The sequence below is a fragment of the Equus quagga genome, chromosome 2 (assembly GCF_021613505.1).
Source record: "Equus quagga isolate Etosha38 chromosome 2, UCLA_HA_Equagga_1.0, whole genome shotgun sequence".
In the NCBI taxonomy this organism is placed as follows: domain Eukaryota; kingdom Metazoa; phylum Chordata; class Mammalia; order Perissodactyla; family Equidae; genus Equus; species Equus quagga.
This window is the reverse complement of record NC_060268.1, coordinates 50,786,233-50,806,217: the sequence shown is the minus strand read 5'-3', so window position 1 is coordinate 50,806,217 and position 19,985 is coordinate 50,786,233. Positions and strand designations below refer to the sequence as shown.

At 35.5% G+C, this 19,985-nt stretch overlaps 1 protein-coding gene across 1 annotated transcript in view; it reads left to right on the top strand.

The window, feature by feature from the left end:
- NEDD4 (NEDD4 E3 ubiquitin protein ligase) overlaps positions 1–19,985 on the top strand; it is a 120,029-nt gene that overhangs the window by 4,186 nt on the left and 95,858 nt on the right. The window contains exon 2 of the mRNA XM_046653935.1: positions 14,361–14,434. Within this exon, the coding sequence (XP_046509891.1) occupies positions 14,361–14,434 (74 nt within the window). The remainder of the gene's footprint in view (positions 1–14,360; positions 14,435–19,985) is intronic.

Here is a 19,985-nt window from a genome sequence, read left to right as displayed (position 1 = left end):
TAACCCTTTTTTTTGCCATTTTCATTGGTCTTTTTCTAAACCATTTGTGAGCAAGCTGCAGACATAATGCCCTGTCATCTCTAAATACTCTAGTGTGTTTTTTCCTAAAACAAGAACTCTTTCCTACATAACAGCCATCCAACCCTCAGGCCAGGAACTCAACATTTCTACAACACTACTGTCCAATCCACAGATCCCATCCAATCTTTGATAAGTGGTCTAATAATTTCTCTTCTTCCTTTCTGGTCCAAGAGCCCATCTGAGAGCATATGTTGCATGTACGTGTCGTGTCTTTGCAGTCTGTAGCAGGTCCTCAGTCTTGTAGATGGACCTCTGAAGTGATTGAATTCTGTATTTGCTTAACAAATATTTGTTGAACATTTACTATGTGTAAGGCATTTGAGTCAGGCTGTGAGGTTATAATAATGGGAGACGGACAGTACTGAATTTATAGTCTAGAGGGACATTAAATATATATAATCACACATCAGTGTTTTATAAATGAAGGAAAAGGCGCGTAAGATGAAAGCACAAAACAGAAAAAAAGAATTAATTTTGTATGGTATGGAGGAGGGGAGAGAATATAAGCAAATGCTGAGGAAGTTACCTTTGAACTGAAACTGAAGATGAATAGGAGCTAGCCAGGTGAAGAGGGGGAGCAAAAAGCCTTCCGGGTAAATAGAACTGTGTGCACAAAAGATGACATGGAGAGGAACATAAGGCTAGAGTGGTGGAGCCAGAGGGACGGTGTCAGGAGTTGTTATCTGGAGAGGCGAGGACAGCAGAGCCCAGTCAGGCAGGGTCTGAAGGCCATTCATTAAGAATTTTTAATTGGATCCCAAGTGGAATGGAAACACAAAACGTGTGTGCAGACACACATGTGCGTGGGCACACACACGCACCATCATTGTCATCATTACCTTTTTTTTTATAATGTTTGTTCTTCATGATTTAACATCTTCTTTGCTTGTTATTTTGTCATTTCTTCTCATGTCTTTGGCTTTCTATCTGAGATCACTTTTTTCTGCCTGAAGGACATCCTCTAGAATTTCTTCCAGTGAGTGTTGGCTGGTAATGAACTTTCTCAGTTCTTATTTTTGTCTGAAAATGTCTTTGTTTTGCTTTCTTTTTTCAGGGGGAGGGGAAAGGAGTAAAATTTGCAAATAGTGAAATGCACAGATCTTCAATGTGCAATTTGATATATAGTGATTTTCAACAACATGTATAACCAATAACCCAATTAAGATATAGAATATTCCATCACTCCAGAATGTCCCTTTGGGCCTGGTTCCAGTCAGCTCCCCCGCTTCACTCTCCATAGGCAACCTTTTATCACCTTGGATTGGTTTTACCTGTCCTGGAACTTCATATAAATGGAAGCATACAGTAGATACTCTTTTGTATCTGGCTTCTTTTGTTTATTGTAATGTTTTCCATAGTCACCTATGTGGTTGCTTTTATAAGTGGGTCATTTTTTTTATTGCTGAGTAGTATTCCATTGTATGAATATACTAGATGTTTATCCATTATCCTTTTTGTGGTTTTTTTATTGAAGTCATAATAGTTTATAACATTGTCAGATTTCAGTTGTACATTATTATTTGTCAGTCACCATATAAATGTACCCCTTCACCCCCTTATGCCCACCCCCAACACCCTTACTCTTAGTAACCACTAAACTGTTGTCTTTATCCAAGTGTTTGTTTATCTTCCACCTATGAGTGAAATCATGCGGTGTTTGTCTTTCTCTGTCTGGCTTATTTTGCTTAAAATAATACCCTCAAGCTCTATCCATGTTGTTGCAAATGGTACGATTTTGTGTTTTCTTATGACCGAGTAGTATTCCGTTGTATATATATGCCACATCTTCTTTATCCAGTCATCGATCGATGGGCACTTGGGTTGCTTCCACTTCTTGGCTGTTTTGAATAATGCTGCAATGAACATAGGGTTGCATAAATCTCTTTGTATTGTTGATTTCAAGTTCTTTGGATAAATATCCAGTAGTGGAATCGGTGGGTGGTATGGTATTTCTATTTTAAATTTTTTGAGAAATCTCCATGCTGTTTTCCATAGTGCCTGCACCAGTTTGCATTCCCACCAGCAGGGTATGAGGGTTCCCTTTTCTCCACACCAAATAACCATTTGTTATTTTTTGTCTTGGTGATCATAGCCATTCTAACAGGTGTAAGGTGATATCTAAGTATAGTTTTGATTTGCATTTCCCTGATGATTAGTGATGTTCAACATCTTTTCATGTGCCTATTGGCCATCTGTGTATCTTCTTTGGAAAAATGTCTATTCATATCCTCTGCCCATTTTTTGATCCAGTTGTTTGTTTTTTTGTGGTTGAGTTGTGTGAGTTTTTTATCTGATATGGAGATTAACCCCTTATTAGGTGTGTGATTTGCAAATGTTTTCTCCCAGTTGGTGTGTTGTCTTTTCATTTTGATCCTGGTTTCCTTCGTCTTGCGGAAGCTCTTTAGTCTGATAAAGTCCCACTGGTTTATTTTTTCTTTTTTCCCTTGTCTGAGTAGACATGGTGTTTGAAAAGATCCTTCTAAAACCAATGTCAAAGAGTGTGCTGCCTATATTTTCTTCTAGGAGTTTTATGGTTTCAGGTCTTACCTTCAAGTCTTTGATCCATTTTGATTTGTGTATGGAGAAAGATAGTGGTCTACTTTCATTCTTTTGTATGTGGCTGTCCACTTTTCCCGACACCATTTATTGAAGAGACTTTCCTTTCTCCATTGTACGTTCTTAGCTCCTTTGTCGCAGATTAGCTGTCCATAGTTATGTGGTATTATTTCTGGGCTTTCAATTCTGTTCCCTTGATCTGTGTGTCTGTTTTTGTTCCAGTACCATGCTGTTTTGATTACTTTAGCTTTGTAGTCTATTTTGAAGTCAGGGATTGTGATGCCTCCTGCTTTGTTCTTTTTTCTCAGGATTGCTTTAGCTATTCGGGGTCTTTTTTGGCCCCATATGAATTTTAGGATTCTTTATTCTGTTTCCATGAAGAATGTCATTGGGATTCTGATGGGGATTGCATTGAATCTGTAGATGGCTTTAGGTAGTATGGACATTTTAACTATATTTATTCTCCTACTCTATGTGCATGGAATATCTTTCCATTTCTTTATGTCATTATCAATTTCTTTCAGTAAGATCTTATACTTTTCATTGTTTAGAGCTTTCACCTCCTTGGTTAAATTTATTCCTAGACATTTTATTCTTTTTGTTGTGATTGTAAATGGGGTAGTATTCTTGAGTTCTCTTTCTGGTAGTTTCTTATTGGAGCATAGAAATGCAACTGATTTTTGTAAGTTGATTTTGTACCCTGAAACTTTGCTATAGTTGTTGATTATTTCTAAAAATCTGCCAATGGATTCTTTAGGGTTTTCTATATATAACATCATGTTGTCTGCAAACAGCGAGAGTTAAATTTCTTTATTGCCTATTTGGATTCCTTTTGTTTCTTTTTCTTGCCTAATTGCTCTGGCCAAAACCTCCAGTACTCTGATGAATCAGAGCAGTGAGAGTAGGCACCCTTGTTTTGTTCCTGTTCTCAGAGGGATGGCTTTCAGTTTTTCCCCAGTGAGTATGATATTGGGTGTGGATTTGTCATATATGGGCTTTATTATGTTGAGGTACTTTCCTTCTGTATCCATTTTATTGTTTTTATCATCAGTGGATGTTGGATCTCATTGAATGCTTTCTCTGCATCTATTGAGATTATCTTGTGGTTTTTATTCCTCATTTTGTTAATGTGGTGTATCATATTGATTGATTTGCAGATGTTGAGCCATCCTTGTGTCCCTGGTATAAATCCCACTCAGTCATGGTATATGATCTTTTTAATGGTTTGCTCGATTTGCTTTGCCAATATTTTGTTGAGGATTTTTGCATCTGTGTTCATCAGTGATATTGGACTGTAATTTTCCTTCTTTGCGTTGTCCTTGTCTGGCTTTGGTATCAGGGTGATGTTGACCTTGTCGAATGTGTTAGGAAGTGTTCCATCTTCCTCAATTTTTTGGAATAGTTTGAGAAGGATAGGTAACAAATCTTCTTTGAATGTTTGGTAGAATTCTCCAGAGAAGCCATCTGGTCCTGGACTTTTATTTTTTGGAATGTTTTTTATTACTGTTTCAATCTCTTCACCTGTGATTGGTCTATTCAGATTCTCTGTATCTTCTTGGTTCAGTTTTGGGAGGTTGTATGAGCCTAGGAATTTATCCATTTCTTCTAGATTGTCCAATTTGTTGGCATATAGTTTTTCATAGTATTCTCTTATAATCTTTTGTATTTCTGTGGTATCTATTGTAATTTCTCCTCTTTCATTTCTATTTTTATTTATTTGAGCTTTCTCTCCTCTTTTCTTAGTCAGTCTGGTTAAGGGTTTGTCAATTTTGTTTATCTTCTCAAAGAACCAGCTCTTTGTTTCACTGATCCTTTCTACTGTCTTCTTTGTTTCAATTTCATTTATTTCTGTTCTATTTTTTTTTATTATTTCCCTCCTTCTGCTGACTTTGGGCTTTATTCTTCTTTTTCTGATTCTGTTAGGTGTAGTTTAAAGATTGCTTATTTGAGATTTTTCTTTTTGTTAACATGGGCCTGTAGGCTGTAAATTTCCCTCTTAGGACTGCTTTTTCTGCATCCCATATGAGTTTGTATGGTGTCTTTTCATTTTCATTTGTCTCCAGATTTTTTTTATTTCTCCTTTTAATTTCTTCAGTGAACCGTTGGTTGTTCAGTAGCATGTTTTTTAGTCTCCTCATCTTTGTCCTTTTTCCAGCTTTTTTCTTGTAGTTGATTTCTAGTTTCATAGTATTATGGTTGGAAAAAATGCTAAGTATGATTTCAATCTTCTTAAATTTATTTAGGCTTGCCTTGTTTCCCAACATATGGTCTATCCTTGAGAATGTTCCATATGCCCTTGAGAAGAATGAGTATTCTGCTGGTTTTGAATGGAGTGTTCTATATATATTTGTAAAGTCCAAATGGTTTCATTTTTCATTTAATTCCACTATTTCCTTGTTGACTTTTTGTCTGGGTGATCTATCCATTGATGTAAGTGGGGATGTTGAGGTCCCTTAATATTATTGTGTTTTTGTTAATATCTCCTTTTAGGTGTGTTAATAGTTTATGTTTATGTACTTTGGTGTTCCTGTGTTGGGTAGATACATATTTATGTGTTATGTCTTTTTGGTGGAGTGTCCCTTTTTTACCATTGTACACTGCCCTTCTTTGTCTCTCTTTACCTGTTTTATCTTGAAGTCTACTTTGTATGATATGTGTATGGCAACACCTGCTTTCTTTTGTTTGCTGTTAGCTGGGAGTATCTATCATCTTCCATTCCTTCACTCTAAGCCTGTGTTTCTCTGTGGAGCTGAGATGTGTTTCCTGGAGGCAGCATTTTGTTGTGTCTTGTATTTTAATCCATCCCGCCACTCTTTCTCTTTTGCTTGGAAAATTCAATCCATTTACATTTAGAGTGATGATTGATATATGAGGGCTTAATGCTGCCATCTTATTGCTCATTTTCCAGTTCATCTGTGTTTCCTTTGTTTCTTGTACCATGTATTTCGAACTGCCATTTTGGTTAGGTAGTTTTCTATTCTGGTTTTCTTCTTATTTATCATTTGTATCTCTGTTCTAGTTATTTGTTTAGTGATTGCCAGTAGGTTTGTGTAAAAAACCTTGTAGATGAGAAGTCCATTTTCTGATAGCCTCTTATGTCCTTAGACTAAGCTGATTCCATCCCTTTCCTCTTCCCCTTCTGAGTTATTATTGTAATATCTTATTCCATCTTGTGTTGTGAGTTTGTGGTTAAAATGACGAGATTATATATATTTTGGTGTTTTCCTTCCCTTTATCTTTAATGTGATAATTAAGTGTTTACTAACCTTTTCTGATAGAGAACTGCAATTTTTCTGATTTTGCCTACCTATTTATCTCCTTGCTCAGGGCTTTGTAGCCCCTTTTCTGTTTTTTTTCACCATGTATGAGGGCCTTCTTGAGGATTTCTGGCTGGGGGGGGGGGGGGGGTCTTGTGGTGATGAACTCCTTAGCTTTTGTTTATCTAGCAGGGTTCTTATTTCTCCATCATACCTGAAGGGTATTTTCATTGGATAGAGTATTCTTGGCTGAAAGTTTTTGTCTTTCAGAATTTTGAATATATCATTTCACTTTCTCCTAGCCAGTAAGGTTTCTGCCGAGAAATCCACTGAAACCCTGATGGGGTTCCTTTGTAAGTTATTTTCTTCTGCCTTGCTGCCCTCAATATTTTTTCTTTGTCATTGACTTTTTCCACCTTTACTACTTTCTGCCTTGAAGAAGATCTTTTTACATCGATAGAGTTAGGAGATCTATTGGCTTCTTTATCTTGTATTTCCAGTTCCTTCCCCAGGTTTGGGAAGTTCTCAGTTTTTATTTCTTTGAGGAAGCTTTCTGCTCCATTCTCCTTCTGCTCTCCCTCTGGAATACCTATAATCCTTATGTTGCATTTTCTAATTGAGGTAGATATTTCTCAGAGAATTTCTTCATTTCTTTTTACTGTTAGTTCTCTCTCCTCTTCCATCTGAAGCATTTCCACATTTCTGTCCTCCAGATTTCTAGTTTGGTACTCCATAATATCAGCTCGGTTGCTAGGGAGTCCAGATTTTTCTTTATCTCATCCATTGTGTTCTTCATCTCCAACAGTTCTGACGGGTTCTTCTTTATAGTATCAGTCTCTTTTGTGAGGAAGTTCATGATTTCATTGAGCTGTATTTCTGTATTTTCTTGTAACTGTTTGAGGGTTTTTATGATAGCTATTTTGAATTCTATGTTTGGATTATAAATTTCTGTGCCTTCAGGATTGATTTCTGGGTATTTGTCATTTTCCTTTTGGTCTGGAGATTGAATGTATTTTTCATACTGCTTGATGGTGTGCATTTGTGCCTCCACATAGTGATAGTATCTGGTCACAGCTCCCACCTGCCACCACTGGATGGGGATCAGGAGCTGTGTATTCTGAGCCTGCCACAATCTGCAGCTCCCTACCAACAGCCGCTGAGTACTTTTCTGTCTGTGCAGTGCTCTGGCAAACCAGGGAACTAGAGTGCTGGGCTCAGGGAGGGGCACTTTCTTTCGCCTGCATGATCCCTCCAGCCACTGACTACCTTTTTGCCCTTGCAGCACTCTGGTCAACTGCTCAGCTGGAGTGCCAGACGGGAGGAGGGGTGCTTTCTTTCACCTGCGCCATCCCCCCAGCCACTGGCTGCTTTTCTGTCTGCGCAGTGTTCTGGCCGACCTGTTGAGCTGGAGCACCAGGCCAAGGGAGGAGCACTTTTTTTTGCCTGTGTGATCCCCCTAGCTTCAGACTGCTTTTCTTCCTGTGTGGTTCTCTGGCCCACTGCAGAGCTGGAGCACTTGGAGGGGGAGGGGCACTTTCTTTCACCTGCGTGGTCCTGGGGGCATTCTCACTGGGCCCTCACTGTCTGCTCTCCTAGGCTGCTAGCTAGATGAAGAGACCCCACGGTAGCTTAGTTACCTCTGTGTGGGGCTTTCCCACAGGCTGTGAGTGAACTTGGAGAGCAATTGTTCCCGCAGAGGGCCGCCCCTCCCCACTTTCCTCTCAGAGCTGCAGGCAGTCCCATGGTCGCTGACATTCAGGAGAAAGGGAAAAATCCCCCTTACCTCCTTCCACTTCCTCCTGGGGTTCCAGCACCTTCACTTTCAGACGTATGGCTGCATGGGTCTCTCAGACGTCTTGTGTGTTGTGTGAATGTCCTCTATTGGAGTATGAATGTCCTTTTCATTGTATCTTAGAGGGGCGAGTCAAAGGCGAGAGCTCATTCTGCCATGAAGCTGATGTCATTCCTATCCATTCTCCTTTTGATGGACGCTTTGATTGTTTCCAGCTTTTGGCTCTTATGAATGTGAACATTCACCTACAGATCTTCTTGTGGAGATATATTTTCCACAAATGTAGATTACCAGCTTGATGTGTATCCTTCCAGAGATATTTTGTGTATAAATAAGGAGCTATGGTGCTATCACATTTAAACATGGTGTTAAGATGTAAAGTAGTGATGAGCTCTTCTTTTCTGGAAATTATATAGTACTGATTGAATAAATAAAGTTATAGTTTTCTAAATGAGGAATACTCCTGCAATAGCATTAACTACAGCACTTCCTTTTCTTACCCTCATGCTCTTTACCTGTGGTTCTCAACTTGAGTGTCTATCAGAATCACTTGGAGAGTTTGTTAAAATGCAGACTACTGGCCCCACAACAGAGCATTTGATTCAGTTGGTGTGGGGCCTGAAAATTTGTATTTCTAATAAATTCCCATGTGATGCTCATACTTTTGGTCCAGGTAATACACTTTGAGAACCACTGCTGTCTCTTAAATCTAAGAATTCTGAGTATTTTAGTTTATCATCATTATTACTGCCAAAAACTCCTGAGGAGCTTTGACAGTGCATAGCAAATATATAGCAATCATATACTCCACCTTTACTAGAACAGTCCTGACTTCATACATTTTCCAGTAAGAGTGATCTAGCATTTATATTTTTGTAAAATGTTTCAAATAAATTTACACAAAGGAGGAAGAAAGTTGCTGTCAATCCGTAGGTTCCAATTTTTAGTCTGGAAAATAGGGTCACCATAAATTATATAGCGTTTATTGTAAAAAAAAGTTAAAAAATATATCCCTCTTTCCCACCCTAGCATTTTTTTTGTTAAATATTCAGTGTTTATATTATTGCCTGTGTAAATATAGTGTTATTCACATCTGAACCATTATACCATGTTTATAATTACTTATTGCACATTTTTTATTTGCTTTAGTTTTCTGTACATATATCAAAAATTCAATTGCAAACTGCCTGAGAGAGCTTTAAAGCCACTCAATGTAGTACAATATGTGTGTGTGTATATACATATATATAGTGGACATATATATGAGGTATGTATATATATGTACATATATATAGATATAATGAATGCTATCTATTCCCTTTTCTTCATTCCTGTTGGAGACAGCCTCTTGCTGTGTTACATTCCATCTGAACTGTTTGCATTCTATACCTGTTATATAGCCATCACCTGCAGGCTTCTGTTTGCCATCATTCTGAGAATTCTCTTGAGCTCTTTTCTGTGTTAGATCCACTGTTTCCTTCATCTCTTGCCTTCCTCTTCCTAATTCATTCCCTCATTTGCTGACATACATCCTCTGTATGAGTGGGCAGGTACTGTTAACTGGAGTATTTCACAATAGCGTCATCTTTTTGTGGGACTCTCACGTACGAGTATTTATAGCCCCTTGCATCACTCAGTTTCCTCAGAGAGAAGTCTTCCAATCTTCTGTTTGGTTGTTTAGGTCTGACAGCCAGCATTCTTGGCTCACTGTGTGTGCAAACTTTTCCTTGCTTTTGATAAGGTGACCTATTCCTACTTTCAGCTACTTCAGAAAGCTTTGTGGTTAATCAAGAATTTATCAGCCCCTGCTATGTGCCAGTATTCTGCTGGGTTCTATAGAGAATACAAAGATAATGAAAAGATAAGTTTCTTGGGCTTCACAATCCCACAATTTTAATAGTGGAGAAAGGCACATAGTTTATTGCCTCAGATGTAAGTCTGTGTATAATAGGTGCTATGTAAATAAGCCTCTAACAATGAGAAGGGAAGATTCATTTCGACTATAAAGGCTGTTAGAAAAGAGGGCATTTGGACTTTGAAGAAAGGACAGAACTTTTTTTAGTAAGAAAAAATATAATTTAAAATTTATAAAAAGTTTAAGGCGAAAAAAACCCCATCATCTATTATTTTAATAGCTATCTTTATTGTTGCATATTTCCTTCTAATCTTTATCCATCTGCATACATGTTTTAACAGAGTTATCAAAGAATAAATATCATTCTGCATCTTTTTTTTTCTAGTTAACTTTATGATTTTCTGTCATTAAATAATATTAATAATTACATTTTAAATGGCTTTAAAGGAATCTGCTCATATAATATATGACTTTAACAATGAAAGGGTAGGGGATGGGGAAGAATATCCCAGGCAGGGGGAACCGCCTTCTATAAAAACTCAGAGATGAGTAAACCTAGGGGGCCGCCCAGTCGCATATTGGTTAAGTTCATGTGCTTCACTTTCGCCCGGGGTTTGCCAGGTCAGATCCTGGTCATAGACCTATACACCACTCATCAAGCCAGGCTGTGGCAGCGTCCCACAGAGAAGAACTAGAAGGACTTACAACTAGGATATACAGCTATGCACTGGGGCTTTGGGGAGGGAAAAAAAAGAGGAAGTTTGCAACAGATGTTAGCTCAGGCCAATCTTCCTCACCAAAAAAAAAAGTATGTGTTTAAAAAAAAAAAAAAGGTAAACCCAAGGTATATCTTTTAAAAAGTAGACTGTGTTGGGGTGGGGGGTGGTGTGGGCAACAGAAGGATGAAGAGAGTAACAAAAATTTTCCCCAAACCTGTGAGAGATGGAAAGACCTAAAGCTCTGCATTGCCTATTCCTGTTTTTTTCTGGAAGGGGTTGACAGAAGATTAAGGAGCAGTTAGTAGCTGTTTCCATGAATTGTGGAGAAAAATCTTAGCCCTGGAAAGCTGCTTTTAATTACTGAAGCCGCCTGCATAGATAACATATTACCATTTTGTTGCTCTCTGTCATTGAGGAAGACCACATATCTTTGCCTACAATTTGCAACTTTTCTGTTTCACTTTCAAAACTCAGTAAAGCTCTCTTCTGAGTGGAAGGGGAAAATTCAAGCTTTAGTAAAGAGCTGAGGTCTGTTTGAGGATGACGTCCCCATTTTTGTTGAGGAAAAGATGTTTAATTTTTGTTTCTTTTTTACCTATTTGAGCACTATCCAGGTTTATGTTAATAGTACTTTTAGTAACATGATTCTAAAATTATTGAAGAGTTTGGCCTTTAGTTGCAGCATTTATGCTCTTCTCCTTCATTTTCAAAGATGATGTGAGATATGATCTCTGCTTACGGATATGATGGAAAACACCAGTTTTGACAATTTATAATAAATTGTCAAATTACTTATTTTTATAGTTTATAATAAATTGCATAAATTTATCAAAGTTAAATAAATCCAAGTATAAAAATAAATGGAATTTCTTAGTTAACTTTATGAAAGAATCTTAAATCAATATAGCCTCACATCAATTAACCACAGCATCTAAAATAACTGGTTCTGACTTTTGTGGTGGAAAATTCAAGGAGAAAATTTAAAAGTTAAATGTGTCTGTGACTGTAATTTATCTTTCTCTGGCATTGTTTTTAATTAATGTTTGTTACATTTTTCTCCAGAAGATTCTTGGGGGATAGTTTCAGTAGAGACTCCACAAATATGGATGAACTTTTTTAGAGGGGTATGATAATCTCTTTCCTCAATTACATTTATATACAAATTATAAACACTTGCCTGTGTTTGGAAAAGATAAGATTATCAAATAATGTTATTTGCTGAGGGCACTTTTGATTCCACTTTACCACTTTTGCATTTGTTTGTTTTTGCATTTATTAATTAAGTCATCACAAAAAAATTCCTAATTTTCAGAATTCAGTCTTGGAGATTAGTACCTATCTGTTAAAGTACAGCCATTTTCCAGTCAACTGGCGTAGTGAGAATTTGGCTGTTAGGGCCAATAGAATTGACCTATTTATTCTGTGACTTTCCAAGAAAAAAGGGTAATCTGTAAATCTCTTCAGATTTTTGGGAATCCATCCCCTCAGAAAATTTCAATTTTCCATTTACATATTTTCCCTTCTGGTTTTCAGTTCTATCTTTATTTCTGATACCTGAGGATTTCCCTTCTGTCTTGCAAGATCAGCTGTATATGTAGTTTTATTTGATGATGTAAGAAAGTTATATTTTATCTAGCATCTCTAGTCAAGGATTTTTGTGTTATCTGAATTTATCATCTGAGTTTTGGAGCTGATAGAATATTTCAGTTACCATATTTGTTCACAGAAACCTCCAGGAATGAGGGTGGTTGTAAGTATTTAGAAATGGAAGAGATTGAAATAAATACTCATGAATATTTTCTCCCACTCATACCTCTCCTCAAAGGGGAATATGACCTGCTACTTGCCAATGGAATAATTTTATAATAGATTCAGGTTTCTGTCTGTTGGGCAACTTTTATTTTATGTTTGTTGATCTTATAAATGCTTCTGTGAATACTGAATTCTGTGAATTCTCATGTACTTGTGTACATGAGTGATAGTTTAGCTAGAGGATATATCTAAAAGTGGAATTCCTGGGTTATTGATCTAGAATTTTAGTGGATATAGACAAATTGTTCTTCAAAATGTTTCTTCAATTTGTACTCCAACCAACAGTACATTAGTGTTCTCCCTGATTACTGGCAAGATTGAAGATCTTTTTATGTGTTTATTGGCCATTCTCTATGATTTCTTAGGTTGTTTGTATTTCACTTATTGGTTTCCAGGAGTTCTTTGTATATTCTGGATAATCATAATTTGTCAATGGTGCATATTTTAGATACTTCCTCCCTGTCTGTCCCCTTATCTTTTCATTTTGCTCATGGCATCTTTTCTCATACAAAAGATAGATAATTTTAGTGTCAAATCTAACAACTTTCCCATTAGCATTTGTATTTCTTTAAGCCTTTTCTACCCCAATGTCATAGAAATATTCTAAAATATCTTATGAAGTTTCTAAAGTTTTCTTTTTTACTTTTACACCTTAATATATCTGGAATTTGTTTATGTATATAGTATAAGATAGTGATCAAAAAATAAAAGGGGGGGCTGGTCCTGTGGCTGAGTGGTTAAGTTTGTGCACTCTGCTGTGGCGGCCCAGTGTTTCGTTGGTTCGAATCCTGGGCATGGACATGGCACCACTCATCAAGCCACGCTGAGGTGGCATCCCACATGCCACAACTAGAAGGACCCGCAACTAAGAATATACAACTATGTACTGGGGGGCTTTGAGGAGAAAAAGGAAAAAATAAAAAATAATTAAAAAAAAGATAGTGATGAAATGTTATTTTCTACTTCTTTACTCATTTTTACTCTTCCCTATGAATTTTAAACCATTTATTAGGATCTACAAAAACATTGGAGGAGGGAAATTGGAATTATATTGAATTCATAGGTTACTTTGGAGAAATCAGACAATAACATTGAATATTTCCATCCAAGAACACAGTGGATTTCTTCATTTATTTGTGTTATTTATTTTCTTCAATTATTTTAAAATTTTATCCATAAAGGTTTTTGACATTTGTTATTAATTTTGTTCCTCTGTAACAGTTTTACTTACTTGCAAATTTTTATTAAATGCACTCTATTTTATAGTATTTTCTTACCCACCTTTTTATGTTGAACACTTTCAAATCTACAGGATAGTAAAGAGTAGTATAATGAACACCTGGTTAACCATCAGCTAGATCCACAAATTGGTAACATTTTGCTTATTCCCTTTATTTCCATACAAACAAACATACACTCATGTTCAACTTTTTATTTGTTGAACCATTTAATAATAAGTTGCAGACTTTATCACACTTTATTCCTAAATTCTTATATATTTAGTATAGTAAATATTTATTTTTAAAACTAAGACACTCATATAAAACCTCATAATACTATTTTGATACCCAAGAAATTTAGTATTTTATACATTACAGTGTCAATACATTATCCTTTTAATGTATAGTCTGTTGAATGGGATTTTTAAAATAATTACTATTCTAGGGGCCCGCCCAGTGGTGCAGCGGTTAAGTTCGCACATTCCGCTTCTCAGCAGCCCAGGGTTCACCGGTTCGGATCTCGGGTGTGGACATGGCACTGCTTGGCACGCCATGCTGTGGTAGGCGTCCCACATATAAAGTATAGGAAGATGGGCACGGATGTTAGCTCAGGGCCAGGCTTTCTCAGCGAAAAAGAGGAGGACTGGCAGTAGTTAGCTCAGGGCTAATCTTCCTCAAAAAAAAAAAAGATTACTATTCTAAATAGATACTACAAAGGATTATGACCTCTTGATTTTGTGTTACTGTGTAAATAGCAACAATGATAAATTTACGTTAGTTCCAATAATTTGGCTTTAGATTTTCTTGGAAGTAATGATAAATTTTTACTCAGTGTAATAATTTGACTCTCGTTTCTTTGGCTTTTCTTTGTAGATAATCAAGTCATTACAAATAACAATGTAGTTTTCATTTTCTTTTATATAGCTTTTAATTAAATTAATTCCTGAAAAAGATTCTTCCAATTAATTTTAATATCCTGATTACTTTATTTGATATATGTATTTAAAGATATGTTCCTTAAGTAAGTTATAAAGTACATGAAAATAAAATATAAATTTTTGTTTTTAGGAAAATTCCCGAATTGTGAGGGTGAAAGTTATAGCTGGGATAGGCCTTGCCAAGAAGGATATCTTGGGATCTAGGTAAGTATATCAAGTTGGGTTGTAATTTTAAAACTTTGCACTTGTTAAAGTTTTTCTAAAATTTGGTTAGATGAAAAATTGAATAATATTATTAGTAAACTGCTATGTGAGGTGAAATAATATTTCCAGCTGGTGGTTTACTAAATTCCTTGATATCTGAATTACTCAATTTATGAAATTAGGCGAAGGTACAACTCAGAGTGGTAGTTATACATTATTGAGTTCTGCCTCGGAGAATTAGTAAAATTCTAACAGACTAATCCTGGAGCAGATAACAACCATAAACTCTGAACGTAATACAAAAAGCAGCAACTTGAAGGAAGCAGAGAGTGAACAGAGCGGGAGAGTCTACTGGGAAGTCTATGTTTGGAGGCGGGAGTTACACTGAGTTCCCGATTTTATGAATTAGCCTGCAGCCACGTGGAATCAGAACATGGAGAAATTGTAGTCTTCATAGCTTGGGAATCCCTGAAGAAGATTTCTTAATCTGAAGAAGACGTGGCAGTGGTGGGGATTCTGGAAGAGAAAGAACTGGTTAGGAAATTCCCAAACTATGTCTCCTGACTTCTCTTGCTGAGTTTGACTCACATGTATGACAGCAGTTTCAAAGCAACTCAGCTAAAAGTCAGAAGAGCTGAACAGCGGTCAGAGTTTCTGCCAAAGAAACAGGGTTTGTGGGGTTTGTCCTAATAATTAATTGTGTGATAGAATAAAACAAACAAATACTCATCAGAGAAAAATTGCAGAATCCAGAGTCTCCACAACTTAACATTTATAATGTCCAGGATATAACCCAAAATTGTATGATCTATAAAGAACCAGGAAAATGGAACGCATTCTCAGTAGAGAAAAGAAAATATGTTCATAATAAAGCAAAAGATTGGAAATCTCAGGAATGAAATAGAAACCATAAAATATGAAAATTCTACAACTGAAAAAGACAATATTTGAAATTAGACTTCTCAGATGGAATTAATAGTAGACTGAAAGTGAAGAGGAAAATTAACTGAACTTAAACGATAGAGCAATAGAAACTGTTTTCCATTTGGAAGATAAGAAAGACAAAAATTGAAAATTTTAAAAATGAACGGGGCCTCAGGGACTTGTTAGATAATATCAGTCTAACATACATGTAATTAATGTCCTAATAATAGAGGAGAGAAAAAGAATGTGGGAAAACTTTTTTTTAAGAAATAGCCAGATTTTTTCCAAATTTGATGAAAGACACAAATTTATAGTATCAAAACAACACCAAGCGAGATAAACACTGAGAAGAACATACTGAGGCACATAGTAGTCAAACTGTTGAAAACCAAATATAAAGAAAAATCCTGACAGAAGAAAGAAAAGAAAATGACAAATTACATATAAGGTAATTACAATTAAGGCCTGACTTCTCACCAGAAACTATGGTGGCCAGAAGAAAATGGAACAATAGAGTAATAATAACGGTCAATCCAGAATTCTATATTCAGTGAAAATATCCTTCAAGATGATGACAAAATAACGACATTTTCAGATAAAGGAAAACTATGAGACTTTGTCATTGGCTGACCTGCACTATAAGAAAAGCTAAAGGAAGTTCTTCTAGTTAAAGAGAATAGATACCAGATGGAAACTCAGATCCTCAGAAAGGAATAAAGAGCGTCAGAAATGGTAAATATCTGGGAACATACAAAAGACTTTTTTGCTGTTTTCATCATAACTTTTTAAACATACACCTGTTTAAATCACAACTTATACCATTGTCTTGTAGGATTTATATCATGTAGGTGGAATACATATCACAACTGTAGCATAAAGGACTGGGATAAGTGTGGGTTACGAACCTATTTAGTAGAGTGACACAATGTTAAATGTAAGTGGAATAAAAAAATTAAGGGTCTAATACCTAGATAAACCGCTAAAAAATAAGAATTATAGGTAAAATAGAAATTTTAAAATGAATTCTTGAAAAAATAAAATAATTAAGCAAAAGGCCAGGAAAGGAAGAATAAGAGATTTAAAACAAGAAAGAGGAAAGGAAAGAATAGAAAACAAATAAAAGATTAGTAGACCTAAATCCAATCACATTAATAATGACATTAAACATTAATGAACTAACGTCAATATGAGGCAGAGGTTATTAGAATGGATTGAAAAACAAGACCCAACTACCTGCTCTCCTAAAAGATGCACTTAAAGTATAAAGACACAGCTAAGCTGAAAGAAAATGGATGCAAAGAAATATAGCATTCAAAGAGTAACCATAAAAAGACTAAAGTAGATATATTAATATCTGATAAAACAGATTTCAGCACAAAAAAGTATTTCCAGATGTTTCATAACAATAGAAAAATAAATTCCTCAGGAAGATATAACAGTCATAAATTTGTATGTGCCTGCTAACAGAACTTGAAAATATATAAAGCAAAACTTGACAGAATTAAAGGGAGAAATAAAAAAATTCCACAGTCAAAGTTGGAGACATTAATGCCTCTCTCTCAGCAATTTGATAAAACAACTAGGTAAAAAAATCAGCAAAAACATAAAGATGGACAATATTATGAACTTTGACCTAGAGAACACTATTCCTAATACCTCCAGGTGTTCACTTGTTCTCAAGTGCACATGGTACATTCACCAGCACAGCCCATACATGTGTTACTTATCTATTGCTGCACAACTATAATTACCACAAACTTAGCATCTTAAAAGAAGTTACATTTATTATCTCCTAGTTTCTGTGAGCAGAAGTTCCTGCATAGTTTAACTGGTCCTCTGCTTCAGGATCTTGAAAAGCTGCAAGCAGGTATTGGCCATTGAATGTGGTCTTATCGAGGCTTATTTGGGGAAGGATCCACTTCTGAGCTGATGTGGTTGTTGGCAGCATTTAGTTCATTGCAAGCTGCCAGACTGAGGGCTTCAGTTTCTTGCTGACTGTCAGCCAGAGGGCACCTTAAGCTTCTTACCACACGGCCTTCTTCATATGGCAACTCACAAACTAGCAGCTTGCTTCTTCACAGCTAGCAAAGGAGAGAGAGTCTCCTAGCAAGATGAGTTACAATCTTTTGTAATGTAACCACATACATTTTGTCACTTTATGTATCGGTTAGAATATATAGTCCTTCTCACATTTAAGAGGAGGGGAACACAAAAGACATGAACATTAGGAGCTGGGGATAAAAGGAGCTACCCTATAGTCTGTCTCCCATAATATACTGGGCCATAAAACAGTAAATCAAACAACTGAAAAATAAGCATTCTTTTCAAGTGCATAGGGTATATTCACCAACATAGACCATGTATAGGGTCATAAGACAAGTCTCTGGAATTTTGAAAAGATTCAAATTATGTAGAGAATGTTCTGTAATTACAATGGAGTTAAGTTAGAAACCAGTAACATTAAGAGATCTAGAAAAACCCCAAATATTTTAAAGTAAAACAGTACCATTCTAAATAATCTATAGGTCAAAGAAGAAATTACAAGATAAATTAGAAAACATTTTGAACTGAATGAAAATTAAAGTATAGCAATATCAAAATTTGTGGGCTGCAGCTGAAGTAATATTTAGAGGAAAATTTGTAGTTTTAAAATGCTTAACTTAGAAATGGAACAAGATCTAAGTGAATGATTTGAGTTTTGATCTTAAGAAATTAGAAACAGAAGAGTAAATTAATTCCAAAGTAAGTAGAAGGAAGAAAATAATAAAGATAAGGGCAGAAATTAAAGAAACAGAAAATGGACAATGTAGAAAAAGTCATTGAAATCAAAAGTTTATTCCTTGAGGATATCAATAAAATTTTTAAACTTCAGCTAGACTGATCAAGAGCAAAAGAGTAAAGGGCACAAATTACCATAATGGGCATAAAAGCCAAGGGCATTGCCATAGAGCCTATGGGAATGAAAAAGATGAAAAGGGAACATTGTGCACAACCTCATGCCCCTATAAAGAATTGTGCACAACTTAAATGAAGTAGACAAAATCTGTGAAAGATAGAAATTACCAAAATTAATCAAAGAAGAAATAGAAAACTTGAATATCCCTATATTGACCAATAGATAGCAATACATGACTAGGTGGGATTTTTCCTGTGAATGCAAGATTTGTTCAACATTTTTTAAAAAAATCAATCAATGTAATTCACCTTATTAATATAGTACAGAAAAAAATGCACGATCATTTCAATAGGTATAGAAAGTGCATTTGACAAAATCCAACATCCATTCATGATAAAAACTCTCAGTAAACTAAGAATAAAATGCAAGATTGGTTTAACATCTGAAAATTAATCGGTGTAATTCACCATATGAATAGAATAAAAGAAAAAGACATGATCATTTCAGTAGAAGCAGAAAAAGCATCTGACAGAATTCAACACCTATTCATGATAGAAGCTCTTAGCAAACTAGGGACAGATGGGAATCTTCTAAACCTAATTAAAGTTATCTGTGAACAGACCAATAGCTAACATCCTTCTCACTGGTGACAGTCTGAATGCTTTCTACTTAAACTCAGGAATAAGACAAAATTATCTGTTTTCATGTTCAGTTCAACACTGTACTGAATATCCTAGCCGTGTGATATGGCAAGGAAAAGAAATAAAAGAAATACACACTAAAAAGGAAGAAAACTATCTGTTTGCAGACAATATCATCACGTACATAGAAAACCCCAAAGAACCTACAAGAAAGTTGCTAGAACTAGGATACAAGGCCACAAATACAAAGTCAATGTCCCACTTATATTTTTATATCCTATCAGTGAACAACTGGGAAACAAATTTTAAAAATCTTCTTTCACAATAGCGTAAAAATAAAAAACTTAGAAAAAAATTTAACAAAAGATTTGCAAGAACTGTATACCAAAAACTGCAAAACACTGCTGAGGGAAATTGAATATCTAAATCAATGGATAAATATACCATGTTCATGGATTGGAAGATTCAGGATTGTTAGAATGGTATTTCTCTCTAACTTGATTAGATTTGGCACAGTCCTAATCAAAATCCCAGCATGCTTTTTTAGAGAAATTGATAAGCTTGGTCTAATATTTTTATGCAAAATCAAAGGACATAGAATAATCAAAACAATTTAGAAAAAGAACAAAATTGGGGAACTTGTGCTACCTAATTTCAAGACTTACTATAGAGCTATAGAAATCAAGACAGACTTTCATTGGCATAAGGATAGATATATTGTTCAATGAAATAGAGTATATGAATACACACACACACATATACACATATATATGGTCAGTTGCTTTTTGGAAAAAAGTGTTAAGGTAGTTCAAGAGAAAAGATAGTCTTTTCAGTACATGGTACTGGAATAACTGGTTATCTGTATGGAACAAAATAAACCTGGTTCTTTACTGCACATCATATAGAAAATTAATAAGAGCTAATATTATAAAATTTCCAGAAGAACACATAGGAGAAAGTTGTTTCTTTATTGGGTTACATAAGATTTCTTGAATGGGACTCAAAAAGTATGAAACATAAAAGAAAGAAAAATGTTGAAGGGAACTTCATCAGAATTAAAAACAGTTGTTGTTTGAAAAACACAGTTAAG